Source organism: Oxyura jamaicensis, chromosome 18 (genome assembly GCF_011077185.1).
Source record: "Oxyura jamaicensis isolate SHBP4307 breed ruddy duck chromosome 18, BPBGC_Ojam_1.0, whole genome shotgun sequence".
Lineage (NCBI taxonomy): Eukaryota > Metazoa > Chordata > Aves > Anseriformes > Anatidae > Oxyura > Oxyura jamaicensis.
The window spans coordinates 2,900,754-2,920,095 of NC_048910.1; the positions used below are offsets into that span (position 1 = coordinate 2,900,754).

The following is a 19,342-nucleotide window of genomic DNA, read 5'->3' on the forward strand; positions in this document are numbered from 1 at the left end:
CCCCCCGCCCGGCCCCGGCCCCGGCCCCGCTCTCGGCGGCGGCGCCGCGGGCAGCGCGGAGCCAAGGCGGAGGGGCGGGGGGGGGGTAGGGGAGGCGGGTGACGGGCAGCGGGCGCGACCAATCGGCGCCGCGCTCCGCAGCTTCTCCAGCCCGGCCTCCGGGAGGGAGCGACCAATGAGGGGAAAGGGGCGGGGCGAGGGGAGGGAGAGGGGGGGAGGAGAGGCGCTGATTGGCTGCGGCGCGCTGAGGGGAGCCGCGCCCGGGGCTGCCTCAGGAGCGGCCGCGGAGCGGGGACGGGGACGCGGGGCGACAGCGCGGCACGGCGACACGGAGACACGGCGACACGGAGACACGGCGACACGGCGACACGGAGACACGGCGACACGGAGACACGGCGACACGGAGACACGGAGACACGGCGACACGGAGACACGGAGACACGCTGTCGCGACGGGCGAGGCCATGGCGGTCCCGGTCCCTTCCCTCCCTCCGTCCCCGTCACGGACCCGGGCAGCGCTCGGCGAACGCCAGACGTCGCCGTGGGTCCCAGCGGGGCTCGCGCGCAGCCCTCACGCACCGGCCTTGGCGTTCCGCGCACGGCACGGTGACAGCCCGCGGTCCCCGTGGGAGGACGCACGGGCTGCTGTGCCACAAGGAAAGCCTTCCTAAATTCACAGATAGCCCCCCCACGCTGCTGTGTCACAGCGAAAATGTTCATAAATTCACAGATTTTAGGGCCGTGAGGGATCCGTTCCAATACCCCGCTCCGGCCCCACAGCCCCGCGCTGCCGAGCCCCACCGGTTCCCCGCCGGGACCACAGCTTCTCACCCAGCTCCGCACATCGGTTTATTTCGGTTACCCCAGCGCCTTGTTTCTAGCCAAATTCACACCTTCTCTCTAGCCAAATTCAGTTTCAGGCTTGGGATCTCGAGGCCCTTTCCAATACAGGTGCTATCTGAAACATCTCCCCCGCATATCACATTGCCCAGCCTTCCTGAGAGCTCCCACAGAAAAGGTGAGAGGAGGTGTGAGAAACAGCAGGTATTGGCTGGGGTATGGCATGGAGGCCAACAGAGACCTCGGTGTCTCTGTGTCGCCTTGTCCCCAAAGGCAGTGCCCTCATCTCAGCCTGAGGAAGTGTTACAGGGGTCTCCAAACCCACAGTCTCCCCTTTCCAGGAGGAGGAGCAGCTTCATGTGCAAGCTTCGTACCTTTGTACCTTTGTACCTGTGATGCTCAGGTCCCGTCCTCAGCTTACCCTGCTGGCTCCCAGGCCCCCAAACAAAAACCCCTTTGGGTGCTGGGGTCTGCACCCTGCCTCTGCCATGTCTCCAGCCCTGCAGCAGGGGGTCTTCCGCCTCCCGCTGAGCTGCTCCTCCCGCTCGGACCATGCAGACCCCAAATATCAGAGCCCCCCGAGCCCTGCTGTGGGGAAAAGGTCCCCCTTTCCCACTGCCCTGCTTAAGGGGATTTCAGTTCAGAGACCCCAGCTGGGCTCTCAGGGCATGAGACCTCCCCGTCCTGGTGCGCCAGGTCCCTGACCCACACAGGGAGCACCCTGGCTCCAGAAGCCTGGCGGAGACACCCCGTGCCTGGGCTGTCCCCCAGGGCTTTCACACAAGAATGTTAATCAGACTCGCCTTTATCCCTAAACAAGATTTAATGACAAAATAGTAAGTTTAATTGCTAGACTAAAGACACGGGTTCAGAGGTCTCTCTACTGTACAGACACAAAGGAGAGCCATAAGACAAGATAATGCAGTCCGGGATTATACCTGTCAATCCACATTTCCCTCGGTTCCTTTAGTGTCTCGGCTGGCTGAGGAGGATGCAGCCCGGCCTTCCCACGGCGGGGCACGGCCCCGAGCACTCCCAGCTCCGACTGCTGCATCCCTCCTCTGGGGGCTCCGGTTCTCACAGAACCCCAGGACCATCTAGGCTGGGAAGGACCCTCAAGATCAGGTCCAACCGCCAGCCTGACCTACCGGGTCCATCACTAAATCATGTCCCCATGTTCCTCACGCCCCTGCGCTCACTGCTGCAGGGACTCGCCAGCTGGGGCTTGGGCACTGATGGCACACGGTGGCACTGGGGACACCTCTGCCATCGCCTCATCCTCCTCCTCCCCAAAGCATTCGGATGTGTGAGAAACAAAGCTGTGTTCTTGCAGAAGAATGGGTTTTTGCAGTGACCGTTTCCCCCAGATGTGCCTATTCCGTGGCTTTTTGACGAGCCGCCCTTCCAAGGCACCGCGTTTCATCAAGTCCCTGCCTCTCCACAAACACGGTGAGATTTCTCACCGTCCGTGTACCGGGAGCAGCAGAGGCCGGGCAGCAGCCCGTGAAAGCAGCATCTGAGCGTCTGGCAGAGCTGACTGCGGCAGCGCTGGGAGCCTCCCCTCCAGGACCGGGTCACGCCGGTGTTTTCCGAAGAGCCTGCGGGAGCTTTGCACACACCACGGATGTGACAATGTGACACATGCAGCAAGCACGTAGCCTGGCAGCTTCAGTGCATGATCAATGCCGCTTTTCTACCACGTTGTTACTAAAGACACAGAAAACACCATACTGAATGAGTCTGATTTCAGAGCTCTGTTGCTTTGAGGGACTAGCGAAGCTTTGCTGAAACCTTTGCCTTTTTTAACTTTTGGCACCAAACTGTTGCAGAACAACAGGCAAACCTTCTACCCACCACGGGCCTTGATCTTCTTGTGTGTCAGAAGTGACAGCATGATGCCAACTCCTTCATACATCAGCTTTGCTCCTTCATATATCAGCTTTACATCAGCTCTTGAAAAGCCCTGTGCAAGAGCTGATCGTTCTGATCACGCCGGGTGTTGTGCTGTTATCTTGTAAAATTATCCCTGCTACAAAGAGTTACGAACTAATTAAACCAGACAGATTGAAGAAGGGAAATAAGACACGGAGTGTATGACTTCTCCAGGAGCTACCCAGAGGGCTAACAGCAGAGCTGAGTGCTCAGGGCCACCCAAAGCCCACCAGGAGCTGTGCCAGGGGCACCATCCTGCCTGGGACCAGGTGTGTGCGAAGCAAACGCTGGGAGCACACAGGGAGATCTGTGCTTCAGCTCCGGAGCCAGACAGCAAGGCATTTCAAAGCACTCCTCTGCTCTGAGCTAAAATAGACGGCGTTGCTGGGCTGGCTGGGGTATGGAGGGTGACGTGAAGCAAGCAGTGATGAGAGGCAGCCGCAGGAGGAATCGTTTTCCAGTTTCCCTCTGCACGCTGGTAAAGCTCTGCCAGCCGGCCCAGCTGGGAAACTGGGAACAGAATTAAACAGGAGATGTCCAGGCCAGGGCTGAGTCACAGCCGCGGGTAGCAATGGGCCGGCAGGTGGCACAGGCTGGCTCTGCTGGCCTCAGACACGCTCACCTCTCTGCCCGGTGCTTCCTACAGACCCGGAGCCTGCTGCTTCCACGCACAGGTTGCTCCCTGCAGCCAAGGGAAAGAGGAAAACCCTTCGGATGGAGTAATTCTTGTTCCTTACATCTCCCAGCACCAGCCAGGCTAACATCAACAGATGTCACAGAAAGTTTGGTTTAAGCTCTTAATACATGTCAGCTGTAGCCTGTAAAAGCTGGATTGGTTTTTTAAGCAAAATAGCCCCAAGACAGGTTTTACTGTAATTGTATCTTCTACAGTTGGCCTTCAGTTTTCTTCCTGGGACTGCCAAACAGGTAAGGTATCAAAGAGCATCCGAGCCGAGGAGGCTGAGGCTGCTGGGCTGCCCATGGAGCAGGAACCAGTGGGGGCTCCGGTCAGACCCACCTGGAGCGGGGCTCCAGCAGGGCTCGTGTTCCTGCTCCTGGCTCCTGCAGTTTGTTAACGTGCCTCCTGCAGCAGCGGGGCCGGAGCACGGGGGTCCTGCCCTGCTGGTGAGAGCAACCGGGGCCGCATCGGGACGCAGGCAGGATCAGGAAGGAAGGGGCACGAACAGAAACACAAGGCTGGGTCTGCTCCGTGCTGCTGCCCTTGGATCATGGTAGTAGCGTACCACTGCTCAGCCCCTAATGCCGAGCTTCTTCTCGCTTTGTTTTTCCCCAGATAGAAAATCTGTGCGTCCTGTTGGCAAAAGCTACTTTCCTGCCCCTGAAAAGGCCAGTTCTGAAATGCCAAGCGTCCTCTTTCTTTCCTTCTGAAGTAGGAAGCCTTTTGTGTTCACGACAGGGCGCACACAGCCCCTCAGAGGACTGCAGGAGCAGCTGGGCCTGCCTGCGGAGAAAATTGGGAGCAGGTACCCAAAATCAAGCCAGGGTGCTCCTGGTCCCGCTCCGGACAGGGTGCAGTTTTCCTGATGTGGTCTGAAGCACCTCACTTTGTCTGAGAACAGTCATCAGCATCTGACGGTGTTAATCAGCTGCGTGTTCGTGGGGAAATGAGGTATTTGGAGCAAGTAACCCGGGAGCGCTGTGGCATGCAGTGACCTGGCCAGAGAGGAGGTGGCCAGCCCAAACCACCTCCTCCTGGGGACTGTGCAGCACCTGTAGCACAAGGAGAGGCAGGGCTTCGGTCTGCGGCTTCTGCATGCTATTGCGTGCCCCTTTACATACCCGTGTATCTGTCTGACATGGCTTTTCTTTGATGGTCTTTCCTAGCACGCTGAGATGTCCCTAAGTCACCGGGCCACTTCCCCAGCCCTTGCCCCTGTGCAGGGTCCCAGGGAGCAGAGCTCCTGCACGCGTTTACTCCTTTTCCTCCACGCCAAGCCACCCTCGGTGCCGTCCTCTCTTCCTCTCTGCCACGTGTGCCCTCTGCAGGGTGTGCTGCGGTCTGGTGCACGTATGGTCCCTCTGCACGTATGGCCCAGTGCCACAGGCTGCCCCCCAGCTCCCAGACGTGGCTCCAGAACCATGTCAGTGCCCGGGGACATCCCGGGGACGTGGCTGCCTCTCACAGCAGCTCATCGCGGAGGCCCAGGCGTGCTCCAGCCGGGCAGCGGGCAGCACCACTGTACAGATGTAAGAGGAGATCTTGTTTCTCTCAACCTGAAACCATTTCCTTTCCCCCGCTGCCCTCCCTCCCCTCCCTCCCTAATTTGTCCCCAAGGGTTTAATATCTATTTCTCCAAGTGCCACGGGCCAAATTTACTGCTCGCATAACTCCACCGACTTCAATGGGGAAGAGCGTTTAGGGTGCTCCAAGGAGGCGTAAGTAGGAGTGATGTGATGGAATTGAGTAAAGGAAAATATAGCCTGATTGTCAAGAAGAGTTTCCTACCAGTGAGATCTATAGACTGTGGAAGTTTCCCAAGGGAACAAGCAGAAACCAAGTTGCTGAAGTCATTTTAAAACAGCACAAGAGAATAGGAAATCAGCCCAGCGACCGGCCAAAAGGAAAGGCGAGATGACATAATGCTACTTCTCCTTCTCTCGTTTCTGCGGCTGCATTGCTTTGTCTGTGGAATTATTTTCATGCAACTGGATTTCTCCTTGTTTCTGAGTGACGCGACGGCCCTTGCTGCTCCTGCAGATGTTTGAATTCCTTTGCTAAATTCTGTCCCGGATTACAGAAATGCCCGCTGCAGCCCCCGCTGGTCCCGCTGTCTGTCCTGCTGAGCGCAAACCTCCTCTGGGGTCTCTCCAGGTTTCCTCCCTGCCTTACCTGACTCTTTGGCTCCTGTATTTATGAGGCTGTACAAAATCAGCCAGCCTAATTTGGGAACAATGGCAGGGCTCGTTCAGGTTGACACAGGCTACAGATGCTACCGATGTGTATCTGCAACTTACTGGTAAGCAGAGAGACCAGGGCTGGAAATCTTCCTATCTCAACGAGTCCTTCAGGCAGATTCCTGGTAGATCATCTGCTGGCAAATCATGAAGGCAATTAGCACCTCAGGAGCACTCCTTTCCCTGGTGACTATCGGGTCCGACAACTACCGCCTGTCTATTTCGGGCTCGGTATAGGAAACCAGGTCCGCACACGCCGTGGGCATGCCCAGCTCCGACCCGGCAGCTTTCGCAGTCTCTTGCACATGGCACTTCCTGATGGATTTATTAATGACTTAACATTCGCTCATCGTCTCAACATTAGCAACTTAGAGCTTTGCTGCTCGCAGCCTCCTGCCTCGCACAGATAATTACAGATTAGAACCGGCTAATTTTTATTTTTGTAAAGCTGTCAGAGATCTGTGTTTGTTATTATTGTCTCCTAGGTTGCCAGTTGCATAAATACATATGTAAAACCCCCTTTGATCTCTAAGTATAATGACACAGATTTATCAAATGTTTGCCTTTTTCTGTCTCTTAGAAAAGGCTGATTTATGGAGTGCAGTCCCTACCGCCCTTCCTCTCTTGAAATATGAAGTGTTTGTGAGCAGCCAAGGTAATATTTAATATCCTGCCAAGAATCCTTTGCACTTCCTAACAAATGAACTACAACCTAACCAAATGGTTCACATCTGTTTAGCCTCTTCTCCTTTTTAACTAAACAAATTAGCATTAGAATACCTGGGAGGCACACAAAGTCCCTTTCTAGATGACAGAACACAGACAATTATTAGCAAGGGGAGTAACTGTACTGAAAGGAGCAGGCATGGACCTAGCAGATGTTTTCACATCTCCTGGAGTGTCCATGAATGACCCGCACGGCGGCTGACATGCTGCCGTGGCCTTTTGAAGGGGGTGAGGAGTCCATTCACAGCCCCCTCTGAATGCAATTAGCGGCAGCGGCCCCTGCTAGTTAAATCATGTTGCATTTCATCACAGCAAAGGTAAATTTTGGTGGTTTTTCCCCCCCAAATGGCTGAAATAAAGAGCATCGCCCCGTTCCTGCCACCTTGGAGCCAGCTGTCCCGCTCGGAGGGAGAGCATTCCCCATGCTTCAGACAGGGAATGGGCAATTCTGGGGTTATTTCTGGTTTTGCCAGTGGCTTCTCGTCCCAAGTGCCTCAGAGCAGCCAGCTTCATTGCCGTTCCCCGCTGTGAAAGAAGGAATAGCGGGTTGGTTGGCTCCAGGAGGACGGCAAGGTGTAACTGCACATCTGCAAGGTATGTCTGGGACTAGCACGGGCTTCTCCTGCCGACACACTGGCAAGTACAAACCCACACTCCTCCAGCCATGTGGGGCCTGTCAAGGACCCCTGTTCCTGCTGGAGTCTCCAACACCTTTTAATCAGACATTCCTGATTGGATTTTGGGGCTGCGGCAGGACAGGATGCAGTGGGATGAGCTCTGCCAAGCGCTCACTTAATTGGCTTCATCGCTGAAGAAGGGAGCCAAATGAAACACACGTTTATTAGGGCTAACGCTCAGCTTTTGTTGTAAATGTTTTGAAAAAGAAAACACTCCAAAGCCTCGCAGAGATACAGCTATTAATATATCATCCCAATAACAAGTGATTAAAACCAACAACAGCTACTACGAAAATGTGGCTTTGTAGCACTGGACCGCATGGGATGCAGCAGGGAAAATCATTATGAGCGCACCAGCAGGGTGCAATTATAAATAAAACCAGCTCTGTACAGGCTACAAAAGCAGCAATAATCGGTCCAGTCTGTGGTTTAGTAAGGGCTAAAGCCATTAACCGGCGGTGCTATTTATTACCAGAGACAGGGACACGGCTGGATTACGGGGTGCAACTTCAGGATAAGTCAACAGAGGGAGTTCAGTGCCACCGCGGCCAGGCGAGGCGCAGCCTGCGCATCCCAGCGAGTGGCTGCCTGCTGCCTGGCCATGGTCTGCCTGCCCATCTGCCCACCTGTCCCACCAGCGTGGCCTTCCTGCAGCCCCCATTACCGCACGTGAAGGGCTGCTGGCGTTGGAGCAGGCTCCTTGGCTCCGAGCTGAGGGCTCGGATGGGGTCTCTTTGGTGCTCCAAGGACAGACCCAGCGAGGCTGAGCTCTGCCGGGCTTTGGCACGGGTTTAGCAGCGGGGTTGGTTGGGCTTTCCCCAGCGGTGCCTCCCCAGCTCACCCCCAGCAGTCTGCAAGCGGCCTGACGGAGCAGCCCGTGCAGCGAGCACAGCCAGGCAGCTCCCGAGCAGCAGCCGCGGGACACGGCACAAATGCCCCTGCAGATGCTTGGTGACCGCGGGGGACCAGACCTAGCAGGCAGCAGGTAGCACAGACCCCTTCTCATCCCCAGACAGGAGCATTTCCTGCAAGCACTTCTACCTGCAAGCGCTTCTCTTCCCACCGCTCCTTTTTAAAGCCAGGAGGGCTGATCCCCACCAACCCCGCTGTATCGCCAGCTCCTGCCACCCCTCGGCTCGGTTACAAACCAAGCGCACATAACAAGCTTCAGGCAGGAGACATCTCAGTTCCTCCCCCTGCCACAGGGTGACCGTGTGGCCACGGGCATCTCGCTTCCCCCGCCTTGCTTCAGTCTCTGCCTGCGCTGGCTGGGAGTCGCTGGGTGCAGGGGCTGCTGGTGGGTGGCGTGTCCACCAGCGAGCCCTTGGCTGCTCCGGTACGAACCTCGGAGCGAAGCTGATAAACTCAGCCTGTTCCTTCCCCCGGTCTGGATGCTGTCCAACAGCTCCCCTGGAAGCAAAGCGGAAATGCCTTAATTACCTCGTTTGCATCTCCGTTTCAAGTTTAATTTGATACAGAGCCTTCTCTCCGCAGCCAAAAAATCCCAAGCATCTCCCAGCCTTTGTTAGCACCGCAAATCTTCATCTTTTTCATTGCTCGGAAAACAAAAGCTGAGTCCCCGGGCCAGCCACGTCTTGGTGAAGGAGCTCCCACTGCCGTGTGCTGGGCTCCATCCCGGCAGCCAGGTCCCCCTCAGCAGAGGATGACCCATGGCAGAGCCCCCCCTGCTCAGCTCCTTTAGGGTCCGTCCCCCTGGGCACCATGCTCTGGTCTCTACCCCTTCCCTGACCCAGGGGCTCCCGTTGTCCCCATCCCCTTTTGGAGGAGGACGATGGGCAGCTCAGTAGGGTCCCAGTTTCGGCAGGCTGGGAGGAAGACAGGTCTGTGTTTCTGCTGAAGAAAAAGACTGTCGTCTGGCTACAGCTGCAGCTCATCCTGGTATGAGCAGTGTATTTTGTGGCATATTATTCATGAAGAATAGATGTCCAAGGAAAGCCAGTTACAGCGGTGAAAAGGTGAGCGGTGACCAGGACGGACCTTCCACGTGCCGTGGGCAGCACTGTGTGAAGTGCAGCAAAACCAGGGGGACAAAACGATTCCCCAAGCTGCTCTGGTGGTCTGTGGGGCTGCACACTTCTGAGACCCACGGAGACACCCGTTGGGTATTGCACTCTGCCTCACTTGATCGTGGTATCATGGCATGGTTTGGGTTGGAAGGGATTGCCTTGGGCACTGCCAGGGATGGGGGACCCCCAGCTCCTTGGGCAGCCTGCGCCAGGGCCTCACCACCCTCTGAGTACAGAATTTCTAACATCTAATCTAAATCTCCCCTTTTTTTTACTTTTAAACCACCCCCCGTGTCCTATTGCTCTCTGTCCGTTGCTCTCCAGCTTTTCTATAAACTCAAGTACCGAAAGGCCGCTACAAGGTGTCCCCGGTGCCTTCCATGTTCCAGCCTGCCCAGTCCTCCCAGCCTCTCCACCGAGAGCTGCTCCAGCCTCTGAGCACCCTCGTGGCCCCCTCTGGCCCCACTCCAGCAGCCCCCTGTCCTTGTGCTGGGGTCCCCAGGCTGGATGCGGCACTCCAGGGGGATCACGAGGGCAGAGCAGAGGGGGAGAATTCCCTCTGATGGCGATGGAGGAGGCAGGGCTCCTAGAGAAATGGTACTAAAGGCATAAATTGAATACAGCTTCTGCAGCTCGGGGGGCAGAGGCAGGTGTCTCCCTCTCCAGACACCCCTTCTTAGCCCCCGGGCTTCAGTAAAGCAGAGGGACCTCGGCAGCAGCTCCCCACCAGCTCCCCAGCCGGCTCCGTGCCTGCCACGCTCAGAGCACTGGCTGCATCCCTTCGGAGCCATCGGCAGCAGTGTTCAAACAAGCGTTTGCGAACAAAAACCTCGCAGAGGCTCAGGGAACACGCAGGATCGTCACAGAGCGGTTGAAGGCACCGACCTGAGCCCGCAGAGCCCGCTGCCAAAGCGTCAGTTCTCGTTCCAAGGCCTGGAGGTGCCAGGGCTGGTTGGGAGCAGAAGGAAAAACATCTCTGCGTTGTGGGAAAACAGCTCCTTTTGCCAGCCTTGTCCTGTGAAACAGTCAAATTGTGCTTTTTGAAACACTGGAAACTAAAAACCAGCCTGAGGCACTGACCTCGGCTGGAAAACCTGCAGCACAACCAGTTAATGCTGGCAGCAGAACACCAGGGGTGGCGGAAAGCGAAAAAGGCAAAGCCGAGGGGAGATGCTCCAGCCAGCCCCGTTACACACGCGTGTGTCTGACGGCAACCTACGTGGTCTGGGGCGCTGCACGCGCTGAGCTCCGACCACCTCCTGCTGTTCGGGCCGGGGACGCTGTGACCGTGAGGGGCCGGGCAGCGAGTCTGGTGGACGCCCGCAGAGGAGTTTCTGCCCTCCCACCTCAGCTGTTACCTCTGCCCCCACATTACCGAAGTTCTCTTTGGCACGATGGGGACGCAGCAGCGGGGCAGCAGCCCCCTGCGGACGGACGCTCCCCGGGGGCAATGACCAGAAGGAAAAGCAGCGCCGCAAGGCGACCGGCCGAGCCACGGCCACGCTGGCAGCACGGGTGGCACGCTGAGCCCTGAGCCCCCGCCGGGGCCGGCTCTTCCCATGGTTAAGAAATACCCGGCGTAGGACCGCCTGCCACGGGGCTGCTAGTGTTACCACCACCAACCGAGCCGCCTGGTAGGAAAACAGCGCTGCTATTTCTGTTTTAAAAGCGAAGCCTCCCGTGGACAGCATTTCTAAGGGGGGATATCTGACCACCTCTGGAGAGCGACCTGGCTAACACGCTTTCTATCTGTAAGCATAATGATTTCTAATAGTATCCCTCTGTTTCCATCCCATCCTTGTGGGACCGCCGGAGCTGAAAAGACCGTGTGTGTTTTGTGTAAGCCTTGAAATGCCGCGGCCGGGCCGAGCGAGAAACGCTGCTGGAGCCAGGGGAGTGTGAATGTGTTACTCTGCTGGGGCAGATTGTATCGGAGACTGATACAGGAAGCGAGGGAAAAACATGTGGGGAAAGCAGAAGGGAGGGAGCTGTGTGCACAGGGGTTGGGTTTCCTCACTCACGCTGGAACAAAGCGGGACCCCCACCGACCGGGCGCTTTTGGGGATGCCTGTCACGCCAAGGTGCCGCAGGCGCTGCGTGGATTCGTGCAGCAGCCCTGGCTCCAGGCGAGCTCGGGGCATCTGAGATCACGGAGCCGGGTTTCCCAAGTCCTCCTGCCTGCTGGACCGAGGTTAAGCGATCTGCTGAAGATCAGAGCAAGGAGCAGAAGCGCAGGGGGACGCAAGAGGCAGCTCCCCGCAGTGCCGCTCAAATGCCAGCGCTCTCCTCCAAGGACTGTGAAGAACAATGGGCAAGGGGCTGACAAAACGTGGGCTATCGAGCTGTTCCCTTGTCCAGCCAGGCTAAATATTATCACCCCTACTTTACAGATGGACTGCATTTCCTCAGCAGGAATCTGGAAAGAATGAAGATCCCCGGAGCCTCAGGGCTACTGTTTTATCCACAAAAGCATACTTGGAGTCACACAAAAGGTTTAAAGTTCAAATAGACTAAAACAAGCTTTGGCTTCTCCAGTCACTGGCCCAGATTCCTCCGTCAGCCTCAGTTCAGGCTTCAGGAGGTGCACTGCTGCCAGCGAAGGATTTCCTTTGCAGAATGCCGTACCAGCATCCCCCAGAAGGGACCACCTCAGCACCAGCAGAGCCCGGGGCCGGAGGGAAACGGCGCATCGCTGCTGCTTTTGTACTTCCACACAACAGCGGGTCTGCTCCAGGAGGGCCAAACCACACAGAGACCCCGAGTAACCAGGCTAACGGGATGCCGAGCGACCCGTACTCAAGTCAACGCGGGACAACAGCACAGCGCTGCAGCTCTGTGTAGAAACCATCGCTTTGGATCTATGGAGCTGTGCAGAGCAACCCAGTGCTTGCAGTGTCTGGGACAGAGATGCAGGAAGCCCGACCTGAACCCCTGGCACTGACAACCACCACAAGTCACTGGCATGCCCCTCACCTGCTCTTTCCTTGCAGCATTTAGGCGCTAACATCAGCGGTGCTGGAGTGGGGAGAGCTGTGTTCATCCTGGATGCAGGGTCACAGCGATCACAAACGCCTTGGGATGCGGGCAGGCTGTTTTAGAACCTGTCTCATTTCCACAGCGGCACCCCCAGTGCTGAAACGGACATCTGGCACGCCTACCGCGCTGTCTGGACGTACCCGAGATTTCGGTTTGGCCAGGTTTCCATTTCCACAGTATGTGCAACAGCAAAAATTCCTGACGGCGGTTAAACGTCTTCATCCGTACCTGACACGTGGCCATTTTACAGCACGGCACAGAACACCTCCTGGCTGAAAAAAGACAGTTTTCTTCTCCTACCAATAAATAAGTAAATAAATACATAAATGGCATTTCTTACCTGCGAATTCTGGACCCATGCATCCTAGAAAGATGCTCTCTCTTCAGGCCAGACTGCCCAGGCGTGGAGGTGGTGGTGCAATTTCGTGACCTGCATGGTGCAGCCACTCAGCGATGATTACAAAGCTCCTGTCTGGCCTGAAAACCCGTGAATGTTACACACTCTGCCCAAGAAATGAAGATGTCCGCTCCTCAAAATGAACCACAGGCGTGTCCTCAGGTCCTTTAATCAAACCTGACTGTCAGGACAGCACCCCATACTTGCAGGCCATCCTGAGGCCGGGCTCAATCACGACTTAGGAGAAAACCACAGCCCTCCCGTTTCAGCACTGCTTTCTGCCTCTGGGAGCCAATCCTGCGGTTTTCGTGAGCCATCTGCTATTGTCAGGTTCCTCTCCCAGCTAAAGGTTCACCAAATTCTTTGGTTTTGCTCAAACTCCACTCACACGCAACCTATTGCAGCGTGCTTTTTGCACAATAACCCAGGATTTTGCAAGCCATCCTCGCTCTTGCGAAGATCAAGAAGAATACTGGTGCAGGGAGAGACGCCACAGAACTATCATCAAATCCCTCTTCAATTAACCGAACTGTACCGCAGCTGCAATTATACATCAGTTGTTCAAGAACAGCTTTCGAGCCCTCCTCTTTTTGTACAGTATGCACTTTATTGCAGAGAAGACTGAATGCACTTTCAAAACAAATTACGAAGTTGTACAGTTGTACAGTTTCCAGATACTTCCACGAAGCGTTCCCCCCCGTAACCTGAGAATGACGGAGGTGCCCAGAAACAGGGAACTCAGTCCTGTCATCTGCAATCACTTGAGAGAGTCGGGAGATCTTGCAACTGATTATTTAAGAGCCACGTAAAACAGGTGGCTCTGCTCCGGCGGAGCACCTCCGCCAGCAGCACAGAGGTTACCGGTGTCACTCCTGATTTACACCGGCGTAACTGAGACCAGAAGCTGGGCTTGGGGCATTAAAGCCGCCAGGGAGGATTTGATGGCAGCTTGATACACACATGGTGGCAGATTTGTGACGTCTCTTGAAGGGCTTTCTTCGGGATCGGGTTAGGGAACTGTCTCCCGTGTCAGATATTGCTGCGTCTCTGGGTCGAGGTACAACTGCGCTGCCCAGTCCTCCCCACATGGGAAAGAAATCTTGGCATGGAAACGCATCAAGTCAGAACAGGCATTAACTACCACAATAAACTGGAGCACGGCCCTTGTCTACACGGGATGCCGGCGTGTTTGGAAGCATCCCAGCCGCTCACAGCCAGCCCCAGGTACGCTGAGGGTAAGCCACAGCCCCGGACCGGCATCACAACCACGTTACACCGTGACGAGGAACGCATCTCATCGCGTCATTTAACAAAGACAACGCATTTTCCTAGTAAGATGTGCCCAACCGTTCTTTTGAGAGACACTGGCTGCGTCCGCAGCGTGAACAGTACAATATTAGACAAAAATCCTAAATGTTTTTTTCTTTTTTTTCCTATAAAACGTGTTTCCTTACTGATGACAAACCCCAAACACGAGCTTTTCTCTGAGCCACCGTGGTGGGCTACCAGGTACAGTCCAAATTCTTGATGCAGGTCCAGAGCTCTTTCAAGGACGCTGGGACTGAACGGGCTGGCACAGGACACATCAGCACAGAAACACCTTAGAACTACCAGACTCTGAGATCTGCTCCCCTCCTCCTACACCTCTTCAAAGCTTGCAATGGCAATTTTTACCAGCCAAAGATCTGGCACACGGGGCTCAAACCTTAATGATGTAAAACCACACGGGAGCTGGAAATGCCCCGTGATGGATGTAGTAGGAAAATGGCTAAGAGTGTGTTCAAGTTTATGCTACGGAATAGCTGCTCATCTGGAGGTTGTTTAAATGCTGATGTGTGCTGAAAGACAGTTTTCCTAACTCGTTTAGCATCGTGAAAGCATTGTGAAAGCTATGTGAAAGCTACAAATATCCTAGGGTGCACGGAAAATCTTGGGAAAAGTAACTGATAGGAAAAAGGCTCAGAAACTGAAGGTTTCTGTGTAATAACAGAGCGGGGACGGCACAGACCGAGACACTACAAGCTCACCCAGCCCATCATGAGCCTTAAAGCTTAATTTGGAAAGGGTGCTTGGGGCAGGGGTGATAAATCATTCATTTGTCGCTTCCTGACTTCTTCGCCAAGGCTGCCAGTGCTGGCGGTCAGTGAGTGTGCGCTTGTGACTTGCTAAGTGAAGGCCCATCCACGAGATGAGAGATCCAGACTCACACAGACCGTGGAAGGCCATCCGAAAGCGTGTGTGCTTCTGACACAGGCGAAATGTGAATCTGTGGTGAGTGAATGAATGGGCCTGCGGCCCGTGAATGCTCAAAGCTCTCCTGTCTATTCCCCTTAAGAAAATAGAAAATAATCACATGAAGTGGTCACTAGGCACAAATGATTCTTCTTCAAACAAATCCCACAGGTTTCCCCCTTGTAACTACTAAAATACACTACCTGATGTGTCGTGAGGATGACAAATAATTGACATTTAAGGCAATCTGATTTCCATAGCCCTCCCGTGGTTTCCACCGTGCAGATCACCTTTTTCTTCCTTCTCCAGCAAAGACTTCTTGCAGGAGAACATGACGAGCAGCAGCATTGGCAAATGCCACAGACTGCAGAAGAAGAGCTTCCTGGAGCTGCTGCGGTCTGCATCCCTGTAGAACCGAAAGCCGAGGTAGGAGATGTAGAGGTTAATAGGGAGCGAAATGATGGGGAAAGTCCACGTGGTGATGTCGAGAACGGGAGCCACCGTGGAGAGTCCGATTAAGGCCACGCAGTGACGCAGGGCCACCCGCCTGCACAGCCCCGGGTGGGTCACGGACATCATACAGTAACCTCCTCGGGAGTAATCTTCCCGCAGCCCCCAGCTCAGGGCGTTGAAATGAGGGAACTGCCAGGAGTAGAGGATTCCTCCCAGCAGTAACGCACCTGCAGTGGGACAGAGAGAAGGAAAACAAGCGTCAGAGGGCCCAGCTGGGCCACCGCAAGTGCTGCAGGAAGACCTCAGATACAGGGCTTGTTTGCAAAAAGTCAGTGCTCAAACCTGCTCCACGCTCCCTGGAGAAGACGAGGCATGCTCTGCAGAACGCGGCATGCTCGGCTTTTAACAGCACTTACATGGGGTCACGCAGGGTGGTTCTTCTGCTTTTGCCACACTTAATTTGCAAATCAGTTCAACAAGTTGCTTCTTCCCAATGAACCAATCATCTCTGCACCGTTTGTTCTCTGCCTGAGAAGGTCGATGAAGCAAAGGGGGGCAAGAGACCAAGAGCCTGGTTTCCTTCACAGCCTCTCGCTCCCACTCGTGTTCCCAAGTTGGTGCATCCAGAGGAAGCCAAGGGGCCGAGCGCTGCCTCACGGCTGTGCTACTGCCCAGAAACGGGGGCCCTGCTCGGTGAGAGCAGAAGAGGAGAAGCTCATTTCCTCCAGGGAAAGCTCATTCCCTCCTGGCAAAGGCCAGCACCCTCAGAGCCTGTTTGTCTGCTGCACAACAGGAGGAGACTGCACACAGCCCGGCAGCGCTTCCACCACAGACCTCGGGGCAGCAGAACTGGCCCAAGTGTCTAACAAGGTGGCAGCAGGTGGAGAACCGGCCTTCAGAGCAGTTCTGGTAACGTGCAAGCAGCCTGAGCAAGTGACAATTCACACCGATTAGCTGCTTTTACTGTAAAGAAGAGCTGTGAGCACACAGCACTTTCAGCGCAGTTCCAGCTATCCCCAGGACGTGATACAGGTCTTACCAAGGCAGAAGGAGCCTATGCTGATTGCGGTGAGCTTCAAGGAGGCCCTCAGACTAAACTCCGATCACAAGTTTTGACTGAAGACACCAAAATCCCCCAGGGCTGTTGCACATTATGAGCATTCCTGGATTTTCCTCCCCTTTCCCCAGCTCCCAAACACTCCGCTCCAGCATTAACACTTTCTTTGCGTTTTCCTGCCTCCACGAGTTCATCCTCTATGGAAACCACTTCTCACTTGGAGCTGCAAATCTATCATTTTCTTAATGAGTCGACAGAAACGGCCCTGCTCTGAGGTTTGTCCTCTCTCTGGCTGTTTTGGCTGCATGTTCCTTGGGGCTGGGCACATCTGGCTCTTGTCTTAAGCAGCACACCTTGCAGTGGTGTTGCCGTGCAAACAATGGTAATAGTGATTTGATTTGGAAGGAAACGGTTTTCTTTTTTTTGCCCTACTTTATCAACAAGTGAAGGAACGGAATCCTAGAATCATTGAGGTGGGAAAAGACCTTCAAGATCATCTGGTCCAACCACCACCCCACTACCGACATCACCATTAGACCTCGTGCAGGTTTCCGGTTGCCTACAAGCCACAGCAGTGGTGTAGAAGACCTGGCTCGCCCCTTTTTAAAATGAGTAACCAACACCTCCGCTAGGTTATTGCATGCCTCTGAAAGCTGATTACCTTAAGCACGGAGATAACGATGTAGTGAGCATGCAGCTTTCAGAACAACGCTGCCTGATACGAATTACAGGTGATTTCCTGGCCCATGGCCAAGAACGTTTGCAGATCCTGCCATCTGACCCTCCTAAAACCCTGCACTCAGGGGACAGATGCTCAGCCCCTCCTCTAAATCAGAACTTCCTAAGATGGTTCAAATGGTGCACCCCAAAGTCACCACTAATTTCATGGCCGGTGCCAACAGCAGCAATCCTGACCCTAACAAGGTAGGATTTGGTTCGGTTCTACTGAACCCTAACGGAGCAGGCTCCGCGCAAATAAACTGAAATAAAACTTCCTCGAGGAGCACCTCAGTTTCACCCTACTCCAGGAGAAATCCCGGGGAAAATATCCCTGCAATATTTCATTCTTTAGCTTTTTCCTGCTCTTGTAAAACATATCACCAGAGGCAAGATCCTGAACGTGATAAAACTACGATGGGAATGCTTGTCAAGTCTCACATCCGAGGTGCTTCAGGGACATCAGCCCGTCGGTTTGCACAGTGCTGGGAACGGTGAGCTGCAGTGACCCACCAGCAGAGGAAACGTGCGGGGATGGAGCCAGGGCCAGGATTCACAGGAGGAGGCTGCCCCCGCTTCCCACGGCCGCGGACGAGCCTGCCTTCAGCCGGCACGGGCTGCGAGGCTGCCTTCCTTGCTCAGTTCTTCAAACGCCGTCTGCAGCCAAGCTCAGAACACACCCTAAACCTCAAGCACACAAAACCCTTTTACGGTTCTCAAACTGTAACACCATTAAAAAAATAGTCATCTGGAGAAACTTTTAAACACAAACAGACCAAGTCAGCTACTTGGGCTGGGCTCCCATTTACAAAGCTCTGGTTTTTACATGCAAGCCTTTGGAATTTAATTGCTTTGATTACATTACAACCATTGAGATAATTGATATTTTACAGAGAAGCTGAACAGTAAAACAATTTAATAGCCCATTATGAAGATTTTAACTGGCCCGATCTTTTTGTTAGTTTCCCATGTGCCTTGGACATCCTGCAATTTCCTTTGCCCGGGCTGGGACTGCCAGGCTGCCGGCGATTTCCAAGTGTCACAGAAGACCGATGACTTGCAAAGCACAGCACACGGTGAAGGACGATTCAGCAACAAATAATCCCCAAACAGGAGTCCTGTCAAGCCCAGAGCAGACACGGTAATACTCACTAATTACTAGATGCATGTTAACTATGTCATAATTGGGTCAGTCGTGTTTTTAAGCAATACTGTAGTGAGACTGACTCTGGAGAATTACCTGGTTCAAAATCCTGCAGTCTGCTGTTTCTTCCGAGTAGTTCCCAACAGTTTGGGAACTCGGTTTAATCAAAGCAAATCTCCTTTTTCTCCACGGAGCTTATAATTAAGTGAAGACCAGGCCAGGTTGTTCACAGCAGATACACGTGGAGCTCTGGATTTGGACACAGACTTCACATCCCCAAGCTCCCCGGCTCCTCCGTGGCCATGAAACTCCCGAGCACACACCGGCCAGCATGAGACACCCCTACGACCCCCAGCTCTCCCTGAGTGGTTATGCACTGCAAGACCTCAGGGATATCCCAAACTCTTTTGCCTTTTTGGACGAATTTTGAATAGCTGCAGGTTTAGCCCGTTTATCACCACTTCCCAACTCTTTGCTTCCCCCGGTGTGAGAGCTGCAAGCGGCCCCGTATAAACCCTGCTAACTTGGCAGAGGAGTCCTGTTTGATCTCCGAAACCAAATGAGGCCTATTTAGGAGACAGGACCCAGGATTCTTTCACTGTTAGGTGCAAAATAGCCATAAAGCGTTTTCACTTGAGTTCCCATAGTTTAATTGGTTTGTACTAGCTTAAATCATCCGGGAAGTCACTCTTGCAAAGAACCAGGTATGTCCCTGTAGCATCCACAGAGTTAAAGAACAGATTTTACCATTCATCATGCATTTTAAGGTTAAGCTATTATTTTTTTTTCTTAAATTCTTTTTAAAGTACTTAAATAGTAATAATAGATCTTCTTTTTAATAAACAAGAACAAGCTGAGATTTTTATTTTATTTTAATATCTAAGATAAAGCCAAAATGTCAACGGGACTTGAAGAAGCTGGAAGATGGTTATTTCTTTCTGTAAATATATTTTCATCTAGTAAAATACTGAAGCTCTATAAATTGCACCTTTCCTAAAACAAACAAGAGACTAAATTCCACAGACATTGGGAAACTGCTTGGCAAGACATTTTAAGGTTCAACAAATTTGAGGAAGAGTTGGAAATAACAGTGAGGTGACTTCCAAGAGCAACTCGTGATGCCGGGCTTCCACGCTGCAGTAGCTGACAGTCTAATTCTCAAAACACAAGAACAAGAAGCGTCCACCTC

At 53.9% G+C, this 19,342-nt stretch overlaps 1 protein-coding gene across 1 annotated transcript in view; it reads right to left on the bottom strand.

Annotated features, from left to right (window-relative positions):
- Positions 1-13,135: 13,135 nt before the first annotated feature.
- Positions 13,136-19,342, bottom strand: part of LOC118175944 (protoheme IX farnesyltransferase, mitochondrial) — a 102,060-nt gene continuing 95,853 nt past the window's right edge. Inside the window, exon 7 of the mRNA XM_035342628.1 lies at positions 13,136-15,462. Within this exon, the coding sequence (XP_035198519.1) occupies positions 15,020-15,462 (443 nt within the window). The 3' untranslated portion in view covers positions 13,136-15,019. The remainder of the gene's footprint in view (positions 15,463-19,342) is intronic.